At 34.1% G+C, this 27,517-nt stretch overlaps 4 protein-coding genes across 7 annotated transcripts in view; 3 read left to right on the top strand and 1 right to left on the bottom strand.

Moving 5' to 3' along the window:
* Nucleotides 1-84: 84 nt before the first annotated feature.
* On the top strand, nt 85-1,439 carry Sgf29 (SAGA-associated factor 29). The gene is made up of 3 exons (XM_075309964.1): nt 85-278; nt 447-1,068; nt 1,130-1,439. Exons 1-3 carry the CDS (start codon nt 240-242, stop codon nt 1,351-1,353), a joined length of 885 nt encoding a protein of 294 aa, XP_075166079.1. The 5' UTR covers nt 85-239; the 3' UTR covers nt 1,354-1,439.
* Nucleotides 1,369-2,497, bottom strand: RpLP0-like (ribosomal protein LP0-like). Its single transcript, XM_075309965.1, has 2 exons — nt 2,352-2,497; nt 1,369-2,226 (listed from the first exon to the last, which is right to left on the bottom strand). The coding sequence occupies exons 1-2, from the start codon at nt 2,377-2,379 to the stop codon at nt 1,475-1,477; spliced, it is 780 nt and encodes a 259-aa protein (XP_075166080.1). The 5' UTR covers nt 2,380-2,497; the 3' UTR covers nt 1,369-1,474.
* Nucleotides 2,498-4,332: 1,835 nt separating this feature from the next.
* sxc (O-linked N-acetylglucosamine (GlcNAc) transferase sxc) lies at nt 4,333-22,641 on the top strand. 4 transcript variants are annotated; one of them, XM_075312489.1, is made up of 10 exons: nt 4,333-4,568; nt 4,956-5,072; nt 15,626-15,836; nt 15,919-16,102; nt 16,163-16,231; nt 16,309-16,505; nt 16,795-16,990; nt 17,068-18,796; nt 21,133-21,313; nt 21,382-22,641. In XM_075312489.1, the coding sequence occupies exons 2-10, from the start codon at nt 4,961-4,963 to the stop codon at nt 21,647-21,649; spliced, it is 3,147 nt and encodes a 1,048-aa protein (XP_075168604.1). In that variant the 5' UTR covers nt 4,333-4,568; nt 4,956-4,960; the 3' UTR covers nt 21,650-22,641. The 4 variants fall into 4 exon arrangements, with proteins under 4 accessions (XP_075168604.1, XP_075168607.1, XP_075168605.1 ...); XM_075312492.1 differs by lacking the exon at nt 4,333-4,568 and adding an exon at nt 4,672-4,881; XM_075312490.1 differs by lacking the exon at nt 4,333-4,568 and adding an exon at nt 4,703-4,811.
* Nucleotides 22,642-25,652: 3,011 nt separating this feature from the next.
* Nucleotides 25,653-27,517, top strand: part of LOC142238151 (ejaculatory bulb-specific protein 3-like) — a 48,075-nt gene continuing 46,210 nt past the window's right edge. Inside the window, exon 1 of the mRNA XM_075309708.1 lies at nt 25,653-27,040. The gene's annotated coding sequence lies outside the window, so the exon portion shown is untranslated. The remainder of the gene's footprint in view (nt 27,041-27,517) is intronic.

Here is a 27,517-nt window from a genome sequence, read left to right as displayed (position 1 = left end):
GCGCTCGTAGGTCAAAGCCAACTGATATTTTTCAACGGCTTCTTGTTCTATTTATCTCAAAGACTTTGATTTATTTGGTAAACAGATTGAACGGCGCACATTATTTTCACTTCAAGAAACTTATAAATTTTTAATTGACATAATTATATTTATCCTGTAGTTCTATGTAGACATCGCGCGCTATACTCAAATAAAGTATTCTTCAGTAAAATAGCTGCATTATAAAAAAATCGTTAAAAATGCCTTTAACGGCGGAAAATGCAGCTTTGCAGATACAGGTAAGATTTTGTTTATAGCTTGCGGGTAAATTCCTTACAAAGTTGCCCCATGAATAGTTTCATGGAAATCTCATTTAGATTTTTTCCATGTCTGCCTGGATAAAGGATGTATAGAAAATTGTTACCCAAACATTTACCAGACCTATTTAATTCATTTTATTATTCCAGGAGCGCCTTAAAGATATACAACGTCTAATACATCAAATTGATGATGAACGGCGACGTTCAGAGACAAATATCAATGGATTATCAAGGGCTCAACAAAGCAATATTCCTGTACAAAAAATGAAGAGTCTTTATAAAGCCTGTTTGCAAGACGCCGTTGTAGAAGAAGACACAATTCGCAAGGCCTTAGAAAAAATACAAGAAATTCGAAATATACGAAATGAGCGCCGCATACAGGCGCGAAATGCTGGCAATAAAGAAGCTATACGTAGAGGTGCTCTTATGAAGATGGTACAGATATCAGCGCAAACACTGCCACTCTTTGTTAGTAAACCTGGAGAAAAAGTACCACCACTTTGTGGTGCCATCCCGGCTGAGAGTAATTATATTGCCAAAGTTGGTGACAATGTTGCCGCTTTGGTGAAAGGTGTGGAGGAAGAAGAAAATTGGATTTTGGCCGAAGTAGTTAGCTTTTTACAGCGACAAAATAAATATGATGTCATCGATATCGATGAGGAGCAAAAGGACCGCCATGTTCTAAGTAAACGTAAGGTAATTCCATTGCCCTTGATGAGAGCGAATCCCGAGACAGATGGTCATGCGTTATTTCCCAAAGACACAGTTGGTGAGTTTATGAAAACTTTAACACACAAGAGGTTTATTATTATCTTTATGCTTATTTCAAGTTATGGCTCTATATCCCCAAACAACTTGCTTTTACAAGGCCATTATCCATCGACTACCTCAGACAGCAACCGAAGACTATGAAGTTTTATTCGAAGACTCCTCATACACTAATGGTTATGCTGAACCACTTCCTGTTGCCCAGCGCTACGTTATTGTTTACAAATCCACTAAGAAGAGCGGTAGCAGTGGGGGAGGTAGTGGAAGTGTATCCTCATCGGCATAGAAAAATGAATTTGAATTATCTTCTCAGAATTTCCATTTTAGTGACAAAAAATAAACCTTATTCTAAATTTTCACCTATTGCTAAAATATATGCATTTTAATACATAACTGATTCTGAATCTCTATTCGTCATCTTCGTCCTCATCAGAATCTTCCTCCTGTTCCATGGCTTCATCATCGTCGTCATCAACTTCGTCACCTTGTCCGCTGTCAGCTATATCTTCATCATCATTAATGTCATCCGGAACATGCAATTCGAAACCGTCGGTTTTTGTCCAGGAGCATTTCATGGTTAATTGAAATTTGGCCATTGGCTTAGCAATCAATTTAAGGATACGGGCTTGTTCGGGTGTCAGCACTTTTCCCTCTTCGCAAACTGTGTAATCCGACAATATTGTCACTACACCTTTTTGTAGTTTAGTGGGCATTCCGAGCGATCTAAGATGCGGCTCCATGGAATGTGCGAATTCTTCTAAGGGTCCAGCCGGTAAAACGACAGTTTCAGTAGCTTTGAATCCGCTGCGTGCATATTCAATGGCCCAGTAGTTTTGTGCCCACTCCAACACCTCTTTCTTGCTAGTTTCAGTAAATAACAATCCCACTTGTCCTGTCAATCTTTTGGACAATTTACTCAGATCAGTCTCCACTTCTTCAGCTTTCGTTCGGCCCAAACCAATTTGCATTATACGATTCTTACCAAATATAAAGCGGGAATTGTGTTTCCATTCCTGTCTTAGATCTTTCAACAAGTTGTTACGCATATTTTGTACTTGGAATACAAATATATTTGGGTACTTTTCGACGCATCTTCTGATATCTTCGATAATTTGTTGTTTCCAAGCTAATCCTTTTCTATCAGTTTTCGTGAGGGATACTGAAAATGTTGGAAATAGAAAAATGTAAGATGAGATACTAGTTTATATTTGAAGCGGCGCATTGTAAATTAAACCCGAATGGAGTGACCACCACAGCTTTCTTTGGTTCTTGTCCGGTACTTACTTTTCTTATCTCTTTTGGATCTAGGCATATTTTGGTTGCGTTGAAATTAATTAAATAAAATATAAAATATTACGAGCTCAACAACACGTGCAGTGAAACAAAACAAGAACGTAGACTACAAAGCCAAAGTGTATATTTTTGAGCCGTTTATTTAGTTAATATTAATGCAGGGTACATTACTACAAGGTATGTATATTGATATCATTGATAGCAGAATCGCTGGTAACACTACGTTCACACTGAGTATGATATTTCAATTTTTTGTTCCTCAATTTCTTGACAAATCTAAAATGGTCATGCTAACAAATAATTGAGGTTTTGTTAATTTGTGATGTTAACGGCTGCTTTTCATTTACAGAAGCAGAAAAAGTAACCATTGCAACGTTTTGTTTGGTATATTAAATGAAGTAAAAAGTTTATTTTAAAATACAGTGAATACAGTGAATTTTATTTATTTATTTAAATATTTACCCTGTCAGCATTTCAAAGTTCCATTTCATCCTCATCGCTACTACAGACTCGTAAGTGACACTGCAACAACTGTGATGGGGGAAGCGTATGAACAAGTATGAAATGTACATGAAAGTATTTTGCCATCACTATTGTTACAAGTCTTTTTATATTTTGGGAAACATCAAGCGCAACTAGCTTCTTATAATTTATGTAATTAAAATCTATAATGAATTGCTGAAAACATAGTTATTTCGCTGCAAATAGTATAAGGTATATTGGTGAACAATTTTTGACTTTCCAAATGGAATAAAGTGATTGTTTTTCAGATATTTTACAAACACGCTGCCTCCATCGAAAATAAAAACACTAGCTGATAGACGCTGCAACATGTAATGCGCCTTATGCGCTTTACAGACTATCAGTTATTCCGGACGGAATGTCGGTGTTTGTAAAGAATCTTACAATGTGTCGGATCGATACGACTTGTCGGCGATGACTAAATAATCGGTAAATGTGTTATCGATCCCATAAACATGCAGCAGTATCGATTATGCCTTCGGACTTAACTTATAATGTGCACAATATATGGGATATGTTCGACACGAGCACTGTCGTCCGGAATAACTGATAGTCTGCAAAGCGCATTATAAGTTATTCCGGACGACAGTGCTCGTGTCGAACATATCCCATATATCGGCCACATTATAAGTTAAATCCGAAGGCATAATCGATACTGCTGCATGTTTATGCTGCATTGGCGTCGTTCTAAATTTATTAAAAAAGGCACCTAATAATTGCACTCATGCGATACTTTTTTGTAGTAACTCGGCGTGGTACAACTTCTCAATAGTGACTGCGCTTTTCCGACGAGTTGTGGAGGTAGTATACGATTGTTTTCGACGTAGTGGGGATTCTCAGAAATGTCTTCAAAATCAAAATATGCCAGAACTAAAATAGGTAGAGATTGCCGCTACACATAAGAAATACATTGGTGTATTTGTCAACGAAAACTTCTTGAGCCATTATTATAAATTGTTTACATTTCGCTCGTATAAAGGCCGGTACTAATATGTTCCCTTTTCGCATTGAAATTTTGGCGGTTACTTTATTAAAATAGCTTAATTCAAAGCAGAAAATTTAACTCTATACGCAATTTCTTTATCGTCAAGATTTAACAGGAATATGTTTGTTTTCATGTGTAATTTTGATTATTTCAGAAAAAGTAATCGCAAAAATAAAGTGATTGTCAACTCGAAAACCGAACAAAGTACCGGCCTTAAGGAATAAATAAAAAAGATTCATTATTGTCATGCAGCAGGAACTTTATAGGAGCTGCAAATAAATTCTTGTTCACAAAACAACCCATATAATCAGATCATTTGAACTACAAATAAACGATTAATTGAACTACAAATTACAACTGTCAATGGGGGGCTATTCGCAATCAACACCGCCGATGATAATCAACGGCAGGCTACCAGCGTCGTTAAACTCCATGGGCTTTGTTCTCTGATACACACATTAAAGAAATTCTGGCTTGTTTGTCCGAACGCGAGACTAAGATGTCGTCAACTTATACGTAAACAAAGAGAAAAATATAAAATCAAGTGGAAATTCTTGAAAATAATCCTATCATAAACAAATAAATATAATCGAATTCATCTATTGCGGAGGGAGGACAACAGCAAGCAGGATAAACGAAGCTATTTACTGTTGCGGAACAAAAGAACTCATCGCCTTCGTTCGGCCGCTGGGAAGATTTGTGTAATTAAAAAATCTTAAATCAATTTTTTTCATTGTGTGTCGTCGGTAGTAGTAGTATTGTTGGTGGTGTTATTTTATTTATCGCCTATATCTATAGATTTGTGTATTGGAACTGTAGCTAATGTCTGGCTGATTTCGGTCTGTCGTCGTCTCTTACTCTCTTACACGTTCACGTCCAGAGAAAAAAATTTTCCCCTATATTTTGTTCTCGTCGGATTGCATGACAATGGCCAACAAGCTGAGGTGCCACCGCCACTACCGCGATTTAATCGGAGAATATTGAATAATATAAATACTAGCCAACAAAAACGAAGTGTTTCCGAAACAATTTGAAATAATTGAATATGAATTAATTGAAATTAAAACGACGAATTTGTTCCATTTTAGGCAAAATGCAAAGTCAGCAATCGCCAAACCCCCAAACACAAACAACACTGCAAAATCAAGGCAATAATGCAGCAGCAGTGGGCAAGATCAATGACACTCCAAATTTATCAACTGTTGGTAAGTAGCACCAATTACAAAACCACTAAATTTTCTCCACCAATTCCAAATAAGGACCCATTTTCTTGGAAGATCTTTGTGAATCCATCAACACAAAATGTAAGAATTTTCGGTGGTGGCATTTTTCATAATACGAAATAGAATATTTAATGTTACCTGTCTCCTTTCTCATTATTATTGGAATAGGAGGGTTAGCAGTCAGTCAGCTAGCAAACAGGGTGGTGTATATGTATTGCAAGTGATTACGCGCTTGACTGATATGAGGTATATGTATATTTATTTATTTGATTGTATTCGAGGGAGTGTGAATGTGTGTGCGTGCGTCGTCCAGTACAGATGAGTGAGTGAGTGAGCACCACAAAGCAGCATGTGCTGTATTTGCGTATAGAAATTTTTTTATAAAAGAAAGAGTTGTCATAAGTTGTTTTGAACAATGCCTTTCTGCCCTGCTGCTTTTCACTGTTCTGTAGCAAAAACTAAAAAAAAATCGCATGCACATGACTACAATTGTTGTTTTATGGGAGCAGGGAAGCTGAATGCAATCAATATACTGTACAAAATACATAGAGAGAAATACGAATTACTAACTCAGATTACACACCCCAGACGACACTGATGACAAAATGGACATTTCGTTGGTGGAACTCACATATCACATCACATCTTCTATTCTATCTGGATAATAACAAATTCCAGAAACATATTCTACAGAGAAACCCAATCGCAAACATTCCATTTATTGGAAAAATTTCGTCGCTCCGATGTTGGGGATGAGAAAAAGTTTGGGAGAGTATACATTAAGAAGCCGAATCATCCTACTGATGGAACATTATGAAGCGCTACGGGAAAAAATAAGAATTTAATTTTTAAATTGACCTATTTTTTCCACTTTAGGGCAAGTATACTCTAACAATTATCTGAACACGGAAGTCTATCAGGAGGAGTTTTAGTATATTTGCAGTATTTTAATTTCTTTTTATATTCTCCTAAGAAAAAGAAATTACATTGGTAACCAATTTATCACAATGGACTGAATAGTCTAAGTGAGACTGAAACTTAATCAGGCTGTCACTTTAACCTAACCTAACCTATTAGTTAAATCCCGATCCCCACAGATGAAATCATCTCCTCAGTCACAGTTGTCTTGCACTCGTGCTAAAAATAATGGCGATTTGTTGATACTAAAATCGAAATTTGTTCATTGGCTGTATGCTGGCAATTAGGATAGGGTATCGCCAATGGAAAAACTTCAATGGTTTCGAAAACACTGAGAAAATAGGACTTATTCCAAACGCTAAACCATACTCGTACATTAGATTAACTGATGTTCTCAACTGTGCCTCAAAACCGGAATTAAATCGAATTCGACATTTGCACTTGCAGCCAGTTATTTCAGGATGACTGTTTGGTCGACCGAAACCGGGATTAAACGGTAATTGAAAATCCCTTCTCCTTGCCAATTTGTATCCCATAACATTGGAGAAGCTGATAGGTTTGCACTTCATTCTCTCCGAATTTGAATTTCCTTATTACATAAACGTCAGCAGCAATTGATGCAGGGATTATGCACCTCTTATTCAATTACCATTGATTCTGGATTTTAATTGAAAGTACTGCAAGCACTTCCGACAATTGGACTATGGCTCGTATAAATTGGAGAAGAGCCTGCGTCAATCAACAATGGCTCGGAATAAGTATTGATCACTTTCAGATCAGGTGACATATATATGTTAAACTACAAATAAGGAGCTTGAGGTTAGGTTAGGTTGAGGATAATTTTGAAATTTTGACTAGATTGCTAAGTCTTTTAATTAATGCATAAAATCTACTTTTAATACAATACATAACATTGTCCCTACGTTTTCTGTTGACCTCCGGTAGGCATCTTTCCCCCTTATCAAAGTTCTTGAACATAATTTTTTGATGATTTATGTGAACTACAGATCTTTAGCCTAAAAGATAAATCAGGCAAAAAGCTAAATTATCGCAATCATTAGCTCTATTTGGGAAACATCGTAGTGCAAGGTTAGCGTGCCCGCCTTACTTGTAAACCGAACACCAATCAGTTATCCCCTTTCAGTAATGCTGGTGATATTTCTGAGAGTTTTAAAGCAGTTGGTTCGTAATGTGAAACGATGTTCGAACTTGTTTTTTTTTCATTGAGCTAAATATAGAATCGGGTAACACCCAATGACAATAGCGACGTTCACCATCTGTGGTATCATAATGGACTGAATAGTCTGCGAGAGCCCCAAAAATATCTGGCCTTACCAACGATTAGTACTATTTATTAATTTTTTTATTTGTTCTGTTTTTAAAATCGATTTTGCCCTAAACCAAAAGCCCGTTAGTCTTTCTATTTTTTTTAAAGCGTATTAGCCAAAAAGTCAATTTTTAACTCTTGACCTCTACCTAATCCATAGACGTTCAGAGACTTCTATGTTCAAATTTGGGATACAAAATTTAGTTTTTATTAAAAATTTCGATTACTCGATTTTTTATATTGACCACTCATCATCATCAGTCAAAAATGTGCCCATCGCAAAAGTCGAAAATCGAATTTTTCATGATTTCAAAATTGGTTTTCTGAATCTCATTACAATCTCCATACCAAAGCGGACGCTGTACCACGCTGGATGTGTTCTTTTTAAATCGTGTCATATCGACCAATGGAACTTTCAGATTCGACAAATTCGATTTTAAAAATTGAAATTTTAACTTGGATGTACTGTTGATTATTCTTTACTGACTACTCATTAACCCTTTCACTACCGATGTCCACCTGGGAGGACATGACTTTAAGAGTCGATTATACATTATCCTTGTATGCTTTATTTAAAATGTTTATTGGAGTATGTTAAGGGGTTCCTTCTAATGTTAACTTACCAGTTTTATATAGTCGAATATGTGTTTCGTCAATTTTAAGCAAGTTTTTTTCTATGGAAAAAGTGAAATCCCCATTTTTTGTCATTTCTGATATTGCCCTTCAGCAATTAAGGTGACCTATTTATAGTATACAATTGTTGATTTTGTCTGTACAAGAGGAAGTTTTATTTAACTAAAAGGACATAAAAAATTGAAAATTGGGTGTACGGTATATAAGGGTAAGTCGATTAAGTCATGTCCTCTATAGTGGACATCGGTAGCCAAAAGTTGCAAAATTTATAAAACCGTTTAAATATTATTAGACTAAAAATGTTATATGCAATGACAAAATTCGAAATTAATATAAAAAAGAGATTGCATCGGGCTCTGTAAATTCCATAGCAGCAAAATATTTTCACAACTTTGAGATATTTTCACGACTTTGAGATTTGGAGGAACTCGACACAATTTTAGTAAAAATAATTCAAGCACAGAAAAGTCTAAATTTTCTAGCTAAACGGTTCGTATAATAAACAAATATTCATCCTATGTATATCCTATATACAAAATTCAAACTTTAAGGAGTTTTAATAAAGGATTTAATACCCTATTGGCGTTTTTGAACTCGTAAACCAGAACTGGGTTGAGAAAGTTATCAAAACTAAGCTTTTGATTATTCAGTAAACAAGCAATTCTATCGATGGTTACATATCAGATCGTGTATTATAATTACGCTTAAAGAGATGGGGCTCAAGTAAACGCTGAATAACATAGCACAAAACATAAAATGTTTATTAAAATGAAAATTTGGGAAACATGGATACATTTTAGAAGTCGGGTTATGAAGTCAGCCTATAAGCTCCCATAAGTATTTTGAAAAATAGTTCCAAAAATATTGTTTTAGACAATGTTACTTATTTTCCAAACATACTACTATTTTCCAAACTACATATAATACCAAAATACATGAAAAAAAAGCATTTTTTAACATAATTGAAGGTCACGTATTAAAATGTGTTTAAGTATATTTAGGTGAATTTACTTCTTTGACTAGCAATGTCCACCTAGGAGAACATCTTGCTACATCCATGTTTACATAATTACATTTACATTTCCAAAATTTTTTGTTTTGTACTCTATATCACTAGAATACACTTGTTATGAAGAAAAAATAATTTTGCAATGGCTACTTTTAATTCGGTAGTGAAAGGGTTAAAAAAGTCAAAAGTCGTCACATAGCAGTCGAACAATCAAAAGTCAGCAAATCGAAAAAAATGAAAAAAGAATTTTTAAAAAACCCCAAAAGTCGTCGTTTTGATTCTCATTACAATCCCTATATCAAATCGGATGTTTTTACTATTCCATTATATTGGATTGTATTAAGAATATAGTCTTATGGAAATTTTAATTTGAAAAAAAAAAGAATATTCGAACGTACTCAGATTTGACATAGCGTCTGTTTTGGCTTAAAGGCGATCCCTATTGATTTTGGAAAAAATCTGTTCAGATTTATTTCTAGCTGCCTTATATGTTTACAACCGATCTTGTCATAAATGACGTATTTATCAAGCGATGTTCTCAAATTTCATATATTCAAATATTTTGTGAGTCTTGTAAATCTTTCAGAATATCAGGCAAAACGGTTCAGTTTTCGATATAGCCCCCATATATATCTAGCACCAGGGACCAGAATTTCATATTGATTTGCTTCAAATTTTGCACAAGGGGTCAAGTAAAGTATGCCAAATTTGGTTGAAATCGGATGAGATTTAGATATAGCTCCTATATATGTATATCTTTCGCCCGATTTACACTCTTATGACCACGGAGGCCAAAGTTTTACTTTTATTTACCAAAATTATGCAGAGATAGTAGCATTAACATTCTAACCATGCGTGCAAAATTCAGTCAAAATTGGTTGAGATTTAGATATAGCTCCCATATATATCTTCTTTAGCCCATGTCGGAAAACACATATTAATAAATATACATAGAATAAATCCTACGTAATATGCTAATATGCTGTAGACCGTCTTTTGCACCATGTTAACATGAGGCTCAAAACTAAGTCTGGCATCAAGCAAAATGCCCAAGCACCTGTGCTGCTCTACAAACTCCACCCTATCCTGACCCACAAATATATCCAGTTCACCTCGACCTACAAACATAATTGCCTTAGATTTGTGAGGATTTATTACTAATGAATGACGTTGCCCATTGGACAACCTTACCAAGACAATTATTTACATACCTCTCAACAATATGTGAGGACGTGCGATCAAAACCGAAAAGAATCATGACATCGTCCGCAAATAAGTACAATTTGCATGAGATATCAACCAAGCATCGAGGAAGATCATTGATATGATATATAAAAGAAAACCGAGCCTTGAGGCACCCCAGAGTCCATGGCAAGAATCTTTCCAATCAAGGTGGAGTGACAAATCGAATTGAACGCCTTTATCAAATCTAAAGAAACCAAAATACTAGATTTATTACTGTTAACATGACCTCTAATGGAATCAGTAACATGGAGCAAAAGTCCCGTAGTGCCATAACCTTTCCTAAAAGCGAATTGTCCATCGCAAAAAATTGGGTCGTGTCTGAATTAATATTTGGTCCTTCATAATATGCTCGCACAATTTCGACAAAACCGGTAATATGGAGGTCGGCCTGAGATCGTCCGGACTACTCACCACTTCACATTTCGCGAGCAATTTTCCAGGGTGCAGGAAATGTTGAGGACATCAGAATGTTATTAATCAAATGTAAAATCAAATCAGATATATAGGGAAACATAAGTCTTAGGAATTCTACTCCAATAGCCCCCGATCTAACCTTATTCAAAGCCAAAACAACATCATCAACATCTACGCAATAAAACGAAAAGACGCCTTCTGTCTCAGGAAAAATGAACGAGTCAAAAAGTCTCTTTCATTCCATGAAAAAGTCGTTAATTTCATCAACATCCTGATCAACCCGTATCTCATTTTTAACGGGATTTTACTCCAATTGACTTGATATTTTACACAGAGAATATATTTAACGTTATATTTAACTGTGTCGAATTTGATCCAATTCGTTTTAGTTCTTCCGGATATGGTAACAATACCCACATTTTATTCATAATTTTGCGATGATTTCCTCAAATTTTACAGACTGTAACGCCAAAGAAAATTTTTTTTCCAAATCGTTTCAGATTTATGTACATGTATATTAAAATTTAGAGCTTTATATAGCCCCCAATAAATTTGTTGGATTTGAGATGATACCAAAAATGTTGGTCTACACGGTGGTCAAGGGTATAAAATAATCGGCCCCGCGCGACTTACATTACTACCCCCAGATCAAGTGGGACCTTGTAACTATCCCTATTATATTGGTTCCCGAAATTCCCTCGCTTATCTTTGCATCAGAAACCCTCTAATAAAAAATTTAAAATACCCATTGGTATTGCCATTATCGCCTACTTGGCAAACATAGTAAATGTGCGTATGTGTGCATGTTTGTGTATATGTTGTTTTTATATGTGGTTATTAGAGGGTTCTGTTTACGAGTTCACCAGTGTGAGTGCAATTTACAAAATTTTCCGATAATGCTCTATGCGCTGCTACCGTTTTTTCCACTTCGTTCTGCCTTGGTCGAATGGTCGGGTTTTGGGCTTTTTTCAAAAAAACAAAAAAAAAAAATAAGAGCAACAGCAACAAAGAGAAAACACGTCAACATGGGCCCCAATAACAACTACTACACTAACAACACAGGGCATACAGTACAACAAGAACAGCGACAACAACAACAACAACGAAAAAGAAACGTTCACATGTTTCTGCTATAGATTTTTGTTTTTGTATTCGTCTATTGCACTTGTTTGCTTGGTACTTATTTGCTGTTGGTGGCCGATCATCCAGTAACACAATAGATGAAAATTTCCCCATCTAAGTTTATTTAACTAAACAAAAGGGCTCCTAGAGACGAGGTACCACCAGGTGAGGGGTTTGGAATGGAAATGTGCCATGTAAACCAGTATAGCAGTCGTCAAAACTAAATAATAGTCATCAGCAAATCTTTGAATCGTCCGATTATTAATAAGTGACAGTCCGGTGTTACACTATTCCTCCATTGCCTCTTAATACGTAATGTTCGCTAATCATCAGAGCACCCAGAAAAATAACAACAACAACACCAACCAAACACTATATCCCCTCTATATACACATTTTCATAAATTCCAAATATATTTGGATATTCTTTTTTGTTTGTGAAAAAAATTCTCTTGATTATAAACGGGTAGATGACGCTTGAACTGTCATACAGACGGGTAAGTCTAATAGCTGGACATACACACACACACACAGTTTATCCCCACCATTCATGCTACCCCTATCGCAATTTTTTTTTACAATACAATATGGTGTTGCGACATTAGATGAACTTCCTAGTATGGGTGACGATTTTTTCACAAATAAAAGCGAGAGATCTTACATGTGTGCAGCGGCGCGGCGCGGCGCACTTCACCATCCTTATAAGAGTGTGTGAGGGACTGACTGTCTGACGTATGTTGCCGTCGTCGTGTGCGTCGCTGTGTGTTGTGTGATACCATAGCCTTCCCTCTCACTCTTAGTGGGTATTTCATTTTGTAAGAATATACACTTGTTTCGATTGTAGAATTTCACCCTTGAAATTTTACAAGAAAGAAACCTTGGCCAGCCGAGAAGAAGTTCATACATAATTTGTGGTGATACTCGTGTCAAAATATCCTTCACCCACAAAAAAAATCACTAGGAAACGACGAATAGCAAACACAGTGGGTGAGTCGTGACAGCCAGCCAGCCAGCCAGCCTAGCCTGCACATGCTATCCAATGTAGCAACCATAATAAAAAAATAATAACAACAACAATTTACTATTACAATTACCAAACAAGAAGGAGGAATTCTGTGATTCCGTTGGCAATATTTGAATAATGTCCCAGTTTATGTTTTTAAACAATGATTTTGATGGAACAGGTATGCAAGAATATCGCACATTCATGTTTATTTTATTTTATTGATTTTGTTTTACATTTAACATCCTCGAAAGTGTAACGTGTAGTGATGGTCATATTCAGGTGTTTAGATTCGTTGATTGCCCGCCATAGTGTATTGCACACACATAACTAAATGGGTGCAATTGTCCTTAGACGGGGTTTATTGAATAAAAAAATCCGTGGTTTGATGAAAGAATGAAAGTAACTACAGGGGTATTGTCATTGATAATGCAGCGGTTATCGTCATACATCAAAAGCGAAATGGAAAGCAATTCGCCTAGCATATTGATAAGAACAAATAAATGTAGTCTATGTCATAAATGGTCAAGCTTAAAAAGACATGGTCACCTAATTAATTCATTGTTGCTCCCGGAAAAAAAGTTTTACCTTTTCCAGAAATCATACTATAAATGAAATTTTAAAATCAAAGATCATGGGTTCCAACTTAATTTTGCCTAAATACCAAACAGTTTTTTTTTCAGCTATGGTTTAGCTCCTCTTTCAAAGGTTGCTCTGAGTGGTTTCATACAAAACGAGATATCGTCTATGAGAAGAGAAGGTTCCTTATCAAAAAGCACCAACTATAGTATTGCAATGGACAAGATAACTTGAATTTCGCCCAAATGCCAAAAAGGTATTTGTTTTACCGCAGTGGTTTGACTTCTTTTTATTTTTAAAAATATACCAAGTGGTTTTATAGAAATTTTGGACGCCATTGGATATCGGGTTCCTTATCAAAAAGCACAATTGAGTGATAACAGATAACTACTAAGAACTAAGTGTCCCTGTAACAAAAGGCAATGACCACATGTAACAAAGAAAAAGAAACCAACAAAAATTTTCATCTTGCAAATGGGCATGGACTGCGGTAAACCTTTCAACGAACAAGATGACTTTGTAGTTAAACATAACACATAAAATGGATGGTTAGAGGAAGGAACTGCAAAGCAGATGAGTTGGCAAGACAAAAGTCTATAGCAATCCTATAGGATTGTGTGAATGTGTATGCCAAGTGAGAATGTCATTAGGAAGTCTTGCAAATGTAGCCAATATTCTCAAGACGTCACTTCGGATGTCTGCGTATAAGGGACATTTTTTATACCCACCACCATAGAATGGTGACGGGGGTATAATAAGTTTGTCATTCCGTTTGTAATACATCGAAATATCGATTTCCGACTATATAAAGTATATATATTCTTGATCAGGGAGAAATTCTAAGACGATATATGGTATAAGGCACATTGAAGCGGGTTTCCTTTTGACCGGGATCCCGGGAAATTCGAAAAAATTTCTCGCTTTCCCGGGAATGGAAAAAGTCCGGGAAAAACCCTACCAATTATACATGTTAACGAAACACAAAAAAAGAAAATCATCCAGTATTACGCGAAAAAAATTTCCAAAATCTTACGCCTAAAAACATTATCTATCATTTGAGCTATCACGAAGTAATCAAGTATCTTTTCGGTTAGTCCCCTGGTTTTATTTGTATGGCTTCAATCATCTAAGAGTAGACACCAGATCTTATGTTCTTAAGACAAAATCATTTTCCTCCATTGTACTAGAAAATTTCATGTTATATCGACCCTTTTACAGCCGGCTGGATTTTAAGAAACATTTCATGGAAATTGCCTCATTAGAAAATTGTCCCAATAGCCCAGAAGTTGGCAGCTCACTGGACGATAACATCGTATTTCTTTGCTTGGTTGGGGTTGTAAGCATTTTGACTGTGTTTTTACAAGAATTTTTGGTAAACATACACAATGGGGAATGGCAGTCCCTAGGCAAGAACCGATTGCAATGGTGGTTTTTTGTGCAGTCATAATGCAGTCCAATTTTATGTTAAACTCATTGCCAAGGGGCCTGCTTCCTATAGCCGAGTCTGAAATACGTTTCTCTTTACGGTGAAGCCACTCAGTAATGTCTCCAGAGAGTAAAACATCGCTGAAAAACTTTTTGATGTTCTGTCGAAACTGGGATATAACCCATGACCCTATGCATGGCTGGCATGATAACCATTGCACCACAGTTATACTAGAAATTCTTAATATATAGACCACTCATATTAAATATTCTGAGTATGTTCACCTCAACGGTTGTCCAGCACTAATATTTTTCCATTCCATTGTGTTAAAAAAAATATTCAATTAAAAATTTAATTTTTTTAATTGAAACAAAAATCAATCACAAAAATTTATAGTATCAATAAATTTTTTAATTGACATACAATTAATTTTTTACCAGATACTATAATTTCTGTGATTAAAGACATTTCAATTAAAAAATTAATGGACCAATTTATTTCGTGATTAAATCAGATAACAATTTTTTTTTGTGTGAAGTGGCCAGAACTACTGGGCTGTCACACTACAACATCTAGAAGGGCTTAAATAAAAAGGTTAAATACTTCGTTAATTACATTTCAAAATCATTGCGAAGGATCCCACTTGTCCTCTGACAAGACCTTATAAAATTTCTGCTTCTTGTTAGACTTCACATCATTTTCTTATTTGACTGCTAAGGTTGGCAATAGAAAGGACTTTACCAGAGCTATAATCTAACGCGAAATGTCACATTTTCATAAATATACAATATAAAAAATATCAATTCTTCACGGGAGAAATTCAATAATATGGAATATTTTCTTTTTTATTTTTTTTACAGGACTTTTGGAATTAGCACATCGTGAGTATCAGGCTGTTGATTACGAGAATGCTGAAAAACATTGTATGCAATTATGGCGACAAGATAGCACCAATACTGGAGTGCTATTACTTCTCTCTTCCATACATTTTCAATGTCGACGCCTCGAAAAATCAGCACAATTTTCAACGCTAGCCATAAAGCAGAATCCTTTATTGGCTGAAGCTTATAGGTAAGCTCGAAAGAAGAAAATTCATTTTTTTATTTGAAAAATAAATAAATTATTTTGTTTTTTTTTTCTACTACATTTTCAGTAACTTGGGCAATGTTTTCAAAGAACGTGGACAATTGCAGGAAGCTTTAGAAAACTATCGACGTGCTGTACGCTTGAAGCCGGATTTTATAGATGGCTATATTAATTTGGCCGCAGCTTTGGTGGCCGCACGTGAAATGGAAGCTGCCGTGCAAGCCTACATAACTGCATTACAGTACAATCCTGTGAGTTAATAATAAAAAAAAAATAAAAGTCTAGATGATAACTGATTTTTATGTTTTTAGGATTTGTACTGCGTTCGTAGTGATTTGGGAAATCTTTTGAAAGCTTTGGGACGTCTCGAGGAAGCTAAGGTTAGCTACTCTTCAAATAATTCGTTTTTGTCAAATTCTTATATGTGTATATTTTTTTCAAAATATATTTATCTTAGGCCTGTTATCTAAAGGCTATTGAGACATGTCCGAGTTTTGCTGTAGCTTGGAGTAATCTGGGCTGTGTATTTAATGCTCAAGGAGAAATCTGGCTGGCTATACATCATTTCGAAAAGGCAGTAACTTTGGATCCCAATTTCTTGGATGCTTATATCAATTTAGGAAATGTTCTAAAAGAAGCTAGAATTTTTGACAGGTAATTTTTTACTTTCTTACGGCCATTTTCATATAGCTCCGTTAGGCTGTAACTGCCAGTTAAGAGAAAGTAAATTCCAAATATCTTCTCTCCGGTTAACTTTAACTGAAAAATTATTGACAGTTAAGATCCTAACTGGCATATGAAGTATATACGCAAGATGGCAGCTATGTCCATAATACGGTTTAAAAGTACGTTAGTTAACGGAGCACTAAGGGAGCTTCATGAAAATGGGCGTTAGAATTAAAATAGAAAAAAAAAATCAAACTAAATATTTTTCCCTTCACAGAGCTGTGGCCGCTTATTTAAGAGCCTTGAATTTATCCCCCAACAATGCTGTGGTACATGGAAATTTGGCATGTGTTTACTATGAACAGGGTCTTATTGATTTGGCTATTGACACTTATCGAAGAGCTATTGAATTGCAACCCAATTTCCCAGATGCATATTGCAATTTAGCTAACGCCCTCAAAGAAAAAGGACAGGTATTTGATATGAGATAATATACCATGGGTTAAAGGGAAATGTTTTATATATTTTTTTTTGTGATTTTTGTTTTTAGGTTAAGGAAGCTGAAGAATGTTATAATACGGCTTTACGTTTGTGTCCCAACCATGCCGATTCACTTAATAACTTGGCCAATATTAAACGAGAACAAGGATTCATTGAAGAAGCTACAAGGCTATACTTGAAGGCATTAGAAGTTTTCCCCGATTTTGCTGCCGCACATTCGAATTTGGCTTCGGTCTTACAACAACAGGGAAAATTAAAGGAGGCATTAATGCATTACAAAGAAGCAATACGGATCAATCCCACATTTGCCGATGCCTATTCAAATATGGGTAATACGCTCAAAGAGTTGCAAGATGTTAACGGAGCCTTGCAATGTTATTCTCGGGCTATACAAATAAATCCCGCCTTTGCTGATGCCCATAGCAATTTGGCTAGCATTCACAAAGATTCTGGCAATATACCCGAAGCTATACAGTCGTATCGCACAGCATTGAAGTTGAAACCTGATTTCCCCGATGCCTATTGCAATTTGGCCCATTGTTTGCAGATCGTTTGTGATTGGACCGATTATGAGGCTCGCATGAAGAAACTGGTTAGCATTGTTGCTGAGCAATTGGAAAAGAATCGTTTGCCTTCGGTACATCCACATCACTCTATGCTGTATCCATTGTCACACGATTTTCGTAAAGCTATTGCTGCTCGCCATGCCAATCTGTGCATTGAGAAGATATTGGTCTTTCACAAACCTCCATACAAATTCACAAGGGAGATACCCAATGGTGAACGTATACGCATTGGTTATGTGAGTTCAGATTTTGGCAATCATCCCACATCACATTTGATGCAATCTATACCGGGTCTGCATGATCGATCTCAAGTGGAAATATTCTGTTATTCACTGAGTCCCGACGATGGTACGACGTTCCGTTACAAGATCTCACAAGAGGCTGAACATTTCGTTGATTTGTCGACAATTCCATGCAATGGCAAGGCAGCCGATCGTATCTACAATGATGGCATACACATTTTGGTCAATATGAATGGTTATACCAAGGGAGCACGTAATGAAATATTTGCATTAAGGCCGGCACCCATACAGGTTATGTGGTTGGGTTATCCTGGTACAAGTGGTGCCTCATTCATGGATTATATAATCACCGACAAAGTTACGAGTCCCATGGAATTGGCTCACCAATACAGTGAAAAACTGGCCTATATGCCTTACACCTATTTCATTGGCGATCACAAGCAAATGTTCCCCCATCTGAAAGAACGTCTTATCGTTGCCGATAAACAGCTATCAGTAGTGGCTGACAATGTGGCCGTAATTAATGCCACAGATCTTTCGCCATTGGTGGAAAACACAGGGGTTAAGGAAATCCGCGAAGTTATCAATTCTGGCAAGCCCATGGAGATTACACACAAAGTTGCCGAATTACCCAATACAACACAAATTGTTTCAATGATTGCATCCGGGCAAATACAGACCTCACTCAATGGTGTGGTCTTGCAAAATGGTTTGGCCACCACACAGACAAACAATAAAGCAGCAACCGGTGAAGAAGTACCCCAAAGCATAGTGATTACAACGAGAAGGCAATACAATTTACCCGATGAAGCTATTGTCTATTGTAATTTTAATCAGCTGTATAAAATCGATCCTCTCACATTACAAACGTGGATGAATATCTTGAAGGCAGTGCCCAATTCGGTACTGTGGCTGTTGCGTTTCCCTGCTGTGGGCGAACAGAATATTAAGAAAACCGTCGAAGATATGGGTAAGTTGCAAATTTGCGATTGCAGAGAATAAAAAAAATATATTTCTAATGATTTTTAAAATCTGAAGACTCAAAGTCATAAGGTTGAAGGTCCTTGCTCACTTGTTCCAAACTGTATAACTTTTTACTGGCCGTGAAAAATTTTTGCAGTCACGGTGCTACGATTTTTGTCAGCAATGAGTCATGAGAAAAATTTTGAAAAATATAAAATTAAGTTCGGACAAAAAAAAATACAAAGGGTTGTGGGTTCGATACCAGTTTGACTAAACACCATCAATTTTGTGTTGAATTGACGTCCACTTAGACCAGTATAGGTCCATTGTGATTTCTCGATGTGATCATTCCATCTTCTTCCTTCCGATGCGGTCCGCCTTGTCCCAGAACTTCAACCTGCTCGTTTTCTTTAAAATAAATCTCAGAACAACCAGCCAGAGGCCCTGATCAACGCAAGTATGTTCCTTAAGCTGCTCTCGCAGATCAGTGAGAACCTGAACGAAAAATGAGCCCAGTATCTTGTAAAGTAAAGGATAAAGCTGGACACTGGCACAGGAAGTGGTACGAGTCCTCCGTAACTTCCGGGTCCAGACACCATCTACAGTCCTATTCTTACCATGTGTGTTATGTCCTGTTATGATACCCATTAATGGCCGTAATTCTTCTCTGTTCATCGACATCAAAATTTCGCAGTTCCTACGTTTCTTTTCGTCCCATATCAACTTGGTTTGCTCGCAACCATCCGAAGAGACCCAGCGTCTTCGCCATAGTTCATCATATTTGACCTCTATCCTGTCATGATAAGAAGATAGTGGAGGAAAAAGTTCCGCTAGACCATTATTCGTTCCATGAGCGCCCTCCTTAGCCATCACATCCGCATCCTCATTTCCTTTTATCCCATAGTGCCCAGGTACCCAGCACAGAGTTATATTATGCTCTTCAGTGAGAACCTTGAGTTATCTACGAAAGCGGCTGACTACCCTATACCTTATGTCAGCACTGCACAATGCTTTTATAGCTGCCTGACTGTCGATGAAGAAGCTGATATCGCTTCTGAATAACGGCCTCATCAACAGCGACTCGACCTTTGTGATCGCAGAAATCTCAGCCTGGAAAATACTGCAATCACTATCCAGCGTGTAAGACTCCCTTATCCCCAGTTCCCTACAATCGATTCCGCTGCCCGTTCTTTCCTCCATCTTTGATCCATCCGTATACAGGAACAGGGTTCCGAAGGGTATCCTCCTGTCTTCCCACTCCTCTATACTTGGTATAATGTATGTCGGTTTGTGATGATAAACATGTTCTGTGGCCATACGGTCCGTCTCTCTATACTGCTCGGCCAGAATTTCAGTATGTCTGCAGGCTGTCCTCTCCAGCGTGTTCAAGCTCGTCAAGTCTCAGAAGTGTCAGCTCTGCCGTCCTCCTTATGTGTAAATCGAGTGGGATAACTCCCATCAGTATCTCCAAAGCGGCAGTGGCTGTGGTCCTCATAGCGCCTGTCATATAAATAAGTGTAGTCCTATTTATTCTCGACATATGATTTTGGTGTCTCACGATTGTCCACCAAACATGACAACCATATGTGGCCACAGGTCTTACAACCGCGGTATAAAGCCAGCCAAAAAGAGAAGGCCTCATTCCCCATCTCTGCCCGACCAATTTCTGACACGAGTATAATGCCGCATAGACCCTCTTTATGCGATCCGCAGTATTCTCCATCCAGTTCAGTTCGGAATCCAAAAGAACTCCCAGATACCTTGCTGATTTTTGTCAGCAATGAGTCATGAGTAAAAATTAGAAAAATATAAAACTAAGTTCGGACAAAATAATAAACAAATATTGTGAGCCACCGTGGTAAGAAGGTTAGCATCCCAGCCTTGCATACAAAGGTCAATACCAGTTTGACCAAACACCAAAAAATTTTGCTGTTAACATTTCTGAATGTTTCAAAGCTTCTCTAAGTGGTTTCACCGCAATCTGGAAAGCCGTTTGGACTCGGCTATAAAAAGGTCGTACCTTGGGATAATAGAGAAGTTAACCACTGTTACTACAAAGGACCCAATAGTCTAAGTGAGCCTGAAATATTGGGCTGCCACCATATCTAACCAAACCTAATGTCTAATATTTCTTCAATTAGAGAGGAATCTTATTATAAATTGCCAGAATAAAGCGGCCAAATTTAGGGATTTTTTAATATGTATGTGGATCATTTAGGTGTTTAAATAAAGCCCACTGTGGCATCGCATAAATTTAAAGAAATTTCAAAAAAATATTCACCATTTATTTACAATTTCCTTCAATAGGTCAATAATAATATTTTTCCTTTTTATTTATTTTAGGAGTTTCACCAGATCGAGTTATTTTCTCAAATGTAGCATGCAAGGAAGAACATGTGCGTCGTGGGCAATTGGCAGATGTGTGCCTTGATACACCTCTATGTAATGGACACACCACATCTATGGATGTTCTGTGGACTGGAACACCTGTGGTTACATTGCCGGGCGAAACATTGGCTTCAAGGTTAGTTATAGCAAATATGTCAAAAGGGTTACAAAAATTCATATATTTTTTTCTTTTTTGTTCTACAGAGTGGCTGCTTCACAATTGGCTACCTTGGGATGTCCAGAATTAATTGCCAGTACCCGCCAAGAATATCAAGAAATTTCAATACGTCTGGGCACAGATCGTGAATACTTGAAGAAAATACGTGCTAAAGTGTGGACGGCGCGTGATGAAAGTCCGCTGTTCGATTGCAAACAATATGCGCAAGGTTTAGAAATGCTCTTCATGCAAATGTGGAAACGATTCTTAAGGAGTGATGTGCCAGATCACATTTCTGCCATAGAAAATAAATAAATTAATTAGAGATAATTCAGCAGCAGCAGCAAGGACCATCATCATCATCACCATCATCAGCATCAACAGCAGAAGTGCATCTATCTCATAATCATCATCAGATTTTTTTCTTAATCATCATTTCATTCTGAATAGTTTTTCTTCTTCCCAGACATATTAGCCTCAGCCAGGGATCCATTGAGCAAATGTCTCCTTCAGTTCGAAATATTTATCGTCGTAAATCAAAACAATAATATTTACAATGTTTGTTTTAGAAATTTATATTATGGGAGACAATAGCGTAATTATGACTTGTTTTTTTTTCTATTACTCTTTCCTACCTAGAGATGTAGATTTCGAAGAAATACTATTGTAATTCATGCTTATTAGTAATGGATAATGACTAAGAGATTGAAAAGATAGGACGAAGAAGATAAAGTAGAAGGGAAAGAAATTAATTTATTTATTGAACCATAGTGTAAAAGAAATTTGAAAAGAATTGAAATTGTAAGAAAATCCTAAACTCTTACCCTTACTTTCCTGACCCTACCCAAACCCCTATAAATTAATCAACCCCCAAAACTCCACACTCATTAAGATCAAAGGCTAAATGGAAATTTTGTTGATGAAAACGAGAGGAAAAAATACGAGGTGCGATTAATTTAATGAGGTAACTTTAGTTGATATGAAGACAAACAAAAAAATCTACTGTTGACTTGAATGATTTTGATTGGCTAATTTATAAATTTAGTCGATCTCATCATTCTATTGTATTTATAAAAAAAAATGTTATAAATATTTAATTATGATAATCTTAAAGAAAACAAAAAATATAACAAAGAATGAAGAAACAAAAAAAAACCAACAATTAAAGAAACACAAAAAATAAAACCCCCAAATGTTTTTACAATTTTTCTGGCATTCACACATACCGATCCTAACCCAACCTATCTGCAAAGCTACATAGTATATTCTTCGACGACGAACGAAATTGAATGACTCAAAAACAAAAACCGAAAAAAGGAGGGAACATCTCATTCGCATCCTCTTTACATTTGTGGGATATCCGCATTTAAAAAAAAATTTGTTTTAGTCGAATATCTCTTTTAGTCCGGCTTCCATAATTTAGCTTCATTCTCTGAATTTCTTAAATTGTTATTTAGGATTTTTTTCTATTGACATTTAATTTCTTTACTTTTCCGTGGATATGTGAATTTTAAAATACATAGAAAATCTAAGTCTTACCCCGACCGGTTTGGATTAATATTAAACCGTTCTTATATGAAATTTTATTTCAATTTTAAATATATACACCAATATACATACATACATACATGCTATACATATGTATATGTAGTATATCAGTACGTATACCAAGCATATTTTATTTTATTTTTTTTTAGATACTAAGCTGTTACATATTTACTAAATTAATGAAAGTGAAAAGAGAAAAAAAAACAAAACATATTCATAGAAAAAAATAATAAAAGAAACAAAAAAAGAAGAATATTAATTAAAAAAAAAGAAAAACACTTTTATTGAGCAAATCTTTTTTATATGGCTAATTTCATGGCGCCGCAACAAATTTGTTAAGGCCTTAAAACAAGAAAAGCAAAACTTTCCCATATAAAATCTCGAAAAAATGAATGATAACGGATAACAGTCACGGTTGCCACAGTTGGTAGAACTCTACCAACAATGTTAATTTTTTTTACTGTGTGGTAGATTGATAGAATTCTTTTTTGCAAAATATTAGCCCCCCACTAAGAGATACTTCACAAAATTCCCCTACAAATATAATGTTGACTAAATATTTTATATAAATAAAATTTGACAAAATTTTCTATGGAAATAAAATTTTGACAAAATTTTCTATAGAAATAAAGTTTTGACAAAATTTTCTATATAGAAATAAAATTTTCACAAAATTTCCTATATAGAAATAAAATTTTGACAAAATTTTCTATAGAAATAAAATTTTCTATAGAAATAAAATTTTGACAAAATTTTCTATAGAAATAAAATTTTGAAAAAAATTTTATAGAAATAAAATTTTTCAAAAAAAAAAATTCTATAGAGACAAAATTTTAATTTTTTTTCAAACTTTTCTTTAAAAATATTTTCAAAAATTTTTATTTTAGGCCATATTATCAAAGTCTCCCTTTTGTAACATTACCTTGTTGGTAAACTAAAAATATTTAAAACTGCGACATATTTAAAATTCAAGCGATATTTATACTTTCAAATAAATTGATTGAGATTTTTTATTTGGTATTATTTTTTTTTGGAAATTTTTCTTCAAATTTTGGTAAATTAGTTTCGGCTCGAGTGGCAACCGTGGTAACAGTTCATGGGAGAATCCGGCTACAGAAAACCTAATCACCTATTATCCTCGTCGTTGTACTAAATTTGCATCACATTTAAGGTGCGATCCGAATTCAGTGTTTTAAATGTGAATTAAAAAATTTTGTGATAATTTGACAAAATTTTTTTGATGCATTTTAACGTTTGTCTGAATCGATTGACCTCAAATATTTTCAAAAATTCGAAATTTTTGTAGAATGGAATTACAGAATTTAAATAATTTGTACCATTTATTAGTTCTTACTCTGTTTTTAAAAAAGAAGTTAAAATTACCCATAAAAATATGAAAAAAACGAGTTATAAAAAAAAGAAACAAAATTTTGACAAAATTTTCTATAGAAATAAAATTTTGACAAAATTTTCTATAGAAATAAAATTTTGAGAAAAAAATTCTATGGAAATAAAATTTGCTACAAAAATACAATTTTTACAAAATTTTCTATAGAGATAAAATTTTGACAAAATTTTCTATAGAAATTAAATTTTGACAAAATTTTCTATAGAAATAAAATTTTTACAAAATTTTCTAGAGATAAAATTTTGACAAAATTTTCTATAGAAATAAAATTTTGACAAAATTTTCTATAGAAATAAAATTTTGACAAAATTTTCTATAGATATAAAATTTGACAAAATTTTCTGTAGAAATAAAATTTTGACAAAACTTTCTATAGAAATAAAATTTTTACAAAAATTCTATAAAAACAAAATTTTCTATAGAAATAAAATTTTTACAAAATTTTCTATAGAGATAAAATTTTGACAAAATTTTCTATAGAAATTAAATTTTGACAAAATATTCTATAGAAATAAAATTTTGACAAAATTTTCTATAGATATAAAATTTGACAAAATTTTCTGTAGAAATAAAATTTTAACAAAACTTTCTATAGAAATAAAATTTTTACAAAAATTCTATAAAAACAAAATTTTCTATAGAAATAAAATTTTGACAAAATTTTCTATAGAGGTAAAATTTTGACAAAATTTTCTATAGAAATTAAATTTTGGCAAAATATTCTATAGAAATAAAATTTTGACAAAATTTTCTATAGATATAAAATTTTGACAAAATTTTCTATAGGAATAAAATTTTGACAACATTTCTATAGGAATAAAATTTTGACAACATTTTCTAGAGAAATAAAATTTGACAAAATTTTCTATAGATATAAAATTTTGACAAAATCTTCTGTGGAAGTAAAAATTTAGACAAAATTTTCTATAGAAAAAATAATTTGACAAAATTTTCTATAGAAATAAAATTTTCACAAAATTTTCTGTTAAAATAACATTTTGACAAAGTTTTCTATAGAAATAAAATTTTGACAAAATCTTCTATAGATATAAAATTTTGACAAAATCTTCTGTGGAAGTAAAAATTTAGACAACATTTTCTAGTTAAATTTTTACAACATTTACTCTGGAAATAAAGTGTTGTCAAAATTTTCTATAGAAATAAGAATTTGACAAAATTTTCAATAGAAATAAAATTTTGTCAAAATTTTCTATAGAAATAAAATTTTCACAAAATTTTTATAGAAATAAAATTTGGACAAAATTTTGTATAGAAATAAAATTTTGACAAAATCTTCTATAGAAATAAAATTTTGACCAATTTTCTATTTAAATTTTGACAACATTTACTATAGAAATAAAATTTTGTCAACATTTTCTATAAATTCAATATCTTTAAAAATTTTATTTTCGTGCTGGATCATAGTATCAAAATCCATTGCAAGTTCTTCTTTTTTGTAGAAGTGGTAACTTTTTAGCTTGATGGTACAAGCTAAAATCCTTATAACATTTAAAATTGGACACATGTACAATTCAAGCTATATTAATACACACAAATTGTCGCTGGAACCCATAGGAAAGTCATCCGTCGGTGTCTGCGTTTTATATTTTTGTTTGTTTCGGCCGAATTAAAGGTAATGTTTGCTAGAAGCAAATAGCGACTGATTTTCATGTTTCAGCATACCTTATTTTTATGCTAATTCTACTAAAAAATTCTTTGGGTGTATTTTATAGATGTGATTTGTCCCAAACAGTTGGAAAAATTAAAAAAAGATTTGGTCCGAATGTTAGTTCGCCTTGGGTCTCGAGGCGTTATTTTTAGCAGATTTGTTGTAATTTGCCTTTAAGGCGCACGTCTTCGTTAATATTTTTGCTCTTTTAATTTGGAGTTTCGTAGCGAATACCGAATATAGTACGTCTTTTTGGACGGATAGAACCCAGGAGACCTCTTCCTACTATTAAAACAATGCAAAATATTAGTTTTTATTACTATTTTATATTTATTTAAATTAAATTATTTATTTAATGTACATAATAACTACGCACTGTGTTGTTTGTTTTTTTTTTTCTTATATGTCAAGAAGATAATATAAACTACGTAAGTTTCGTGTATGTGAAATGTTATAATACGATTTATTTTTTTTATTATTTTATAATAATATGTATTATTGAAATGGCTGATTATTCGTGTATGGCATATGATATAATAATAATACGTTCTTGCTGAGATTTTTAAGAATGATCGTTGTTAAATTAACGAACTTGTTTTGAAAATTCAAAATAATGATTATCACAAAAATGAAATACAATGAAGACTAAAAAAATTCATAAACTTCATTAAATAGTTGAAAGTGTAAAATGTCAATTTTTTTTTTCGTTGGAGTGGAGATGCATTATGGTGTGTGTTATCATGTTTCCGTGTCTACTACATTTCCTTTATTCGTATTTATTTTTTCCACTGTGTGTGTGTGGGGAAGTGTAAGTAAGTATAATCGAGTAGTATATTTTAACACCTAACTAACTACTTACTAAAGGCTATTTTTAATTATTGATTCGATTTCATTGTCTTAAGATCATTGGATTTAAAAGTTTGTTTTTTTTGTTTTAATAATTTTTTATATTCGGGTTGTTTCGAATGAACACTTTATTCGACGAAAAATGAGTGTATGAATGTATAAGTGATTTTTCTTGGTATCTAATTCGAGTTTTTATTTCGATTTTCAAATTGGAATGCTATTTGTTAGAAAGAAGGTAATAATTACCCAGTCCATTTTGTTGTGATATGAACCTTTTCACATCATAAGAGATTTAGAAATTATAACCACTTTTTATAAAGACTAAAAAAATTGGAATGTAATTTTTATTGATACATGGGAAAATGGTCCTAAATATATAACGTAATGGGATAATTATGTATGTTTTAGCAATATGATCTTTTTCTTAAACTGCACAGAAAAAACAGAACTCGAGATCCCTTATCATTGATACTAATCAATCCTCAAAAGGCTGGAAAATCTGATTTTTTATCAAAGAAATTCTTTGATCAATAATTTTAGAATTTTTTTTACACTTGGTGTTGGGCAATTTATCTTACATTTTAATAGTGTCCCTTACCAGAGTGCTGATGGAATATAAAATAATATATAAAATATTAATATTGTTAATATGAATATTTCATACATAACAACAAGTAAAACAAGTAAGGAAAGTGTTAAAGTCGGGCGGGAC

This window comes from Haematobia irritans, chromosome 5 (assembly GCF_050003625.1).
Source record: "Haematobia irritans isolate KBUSLIRL chromosome 5, ASM5000362v1, whole genome shotgun sequence".
NCBI classification, from domain to species: Eukaryota; Metazoa; Arthropoda; class Insecta; order Diptera; family Muscidae; genus Haematobia; species Haematobia irritans.
Note: the sequence above shows the minus strand (reverse complement) of the source record. Positions and strands in the feature narration are given on the sequence as shown.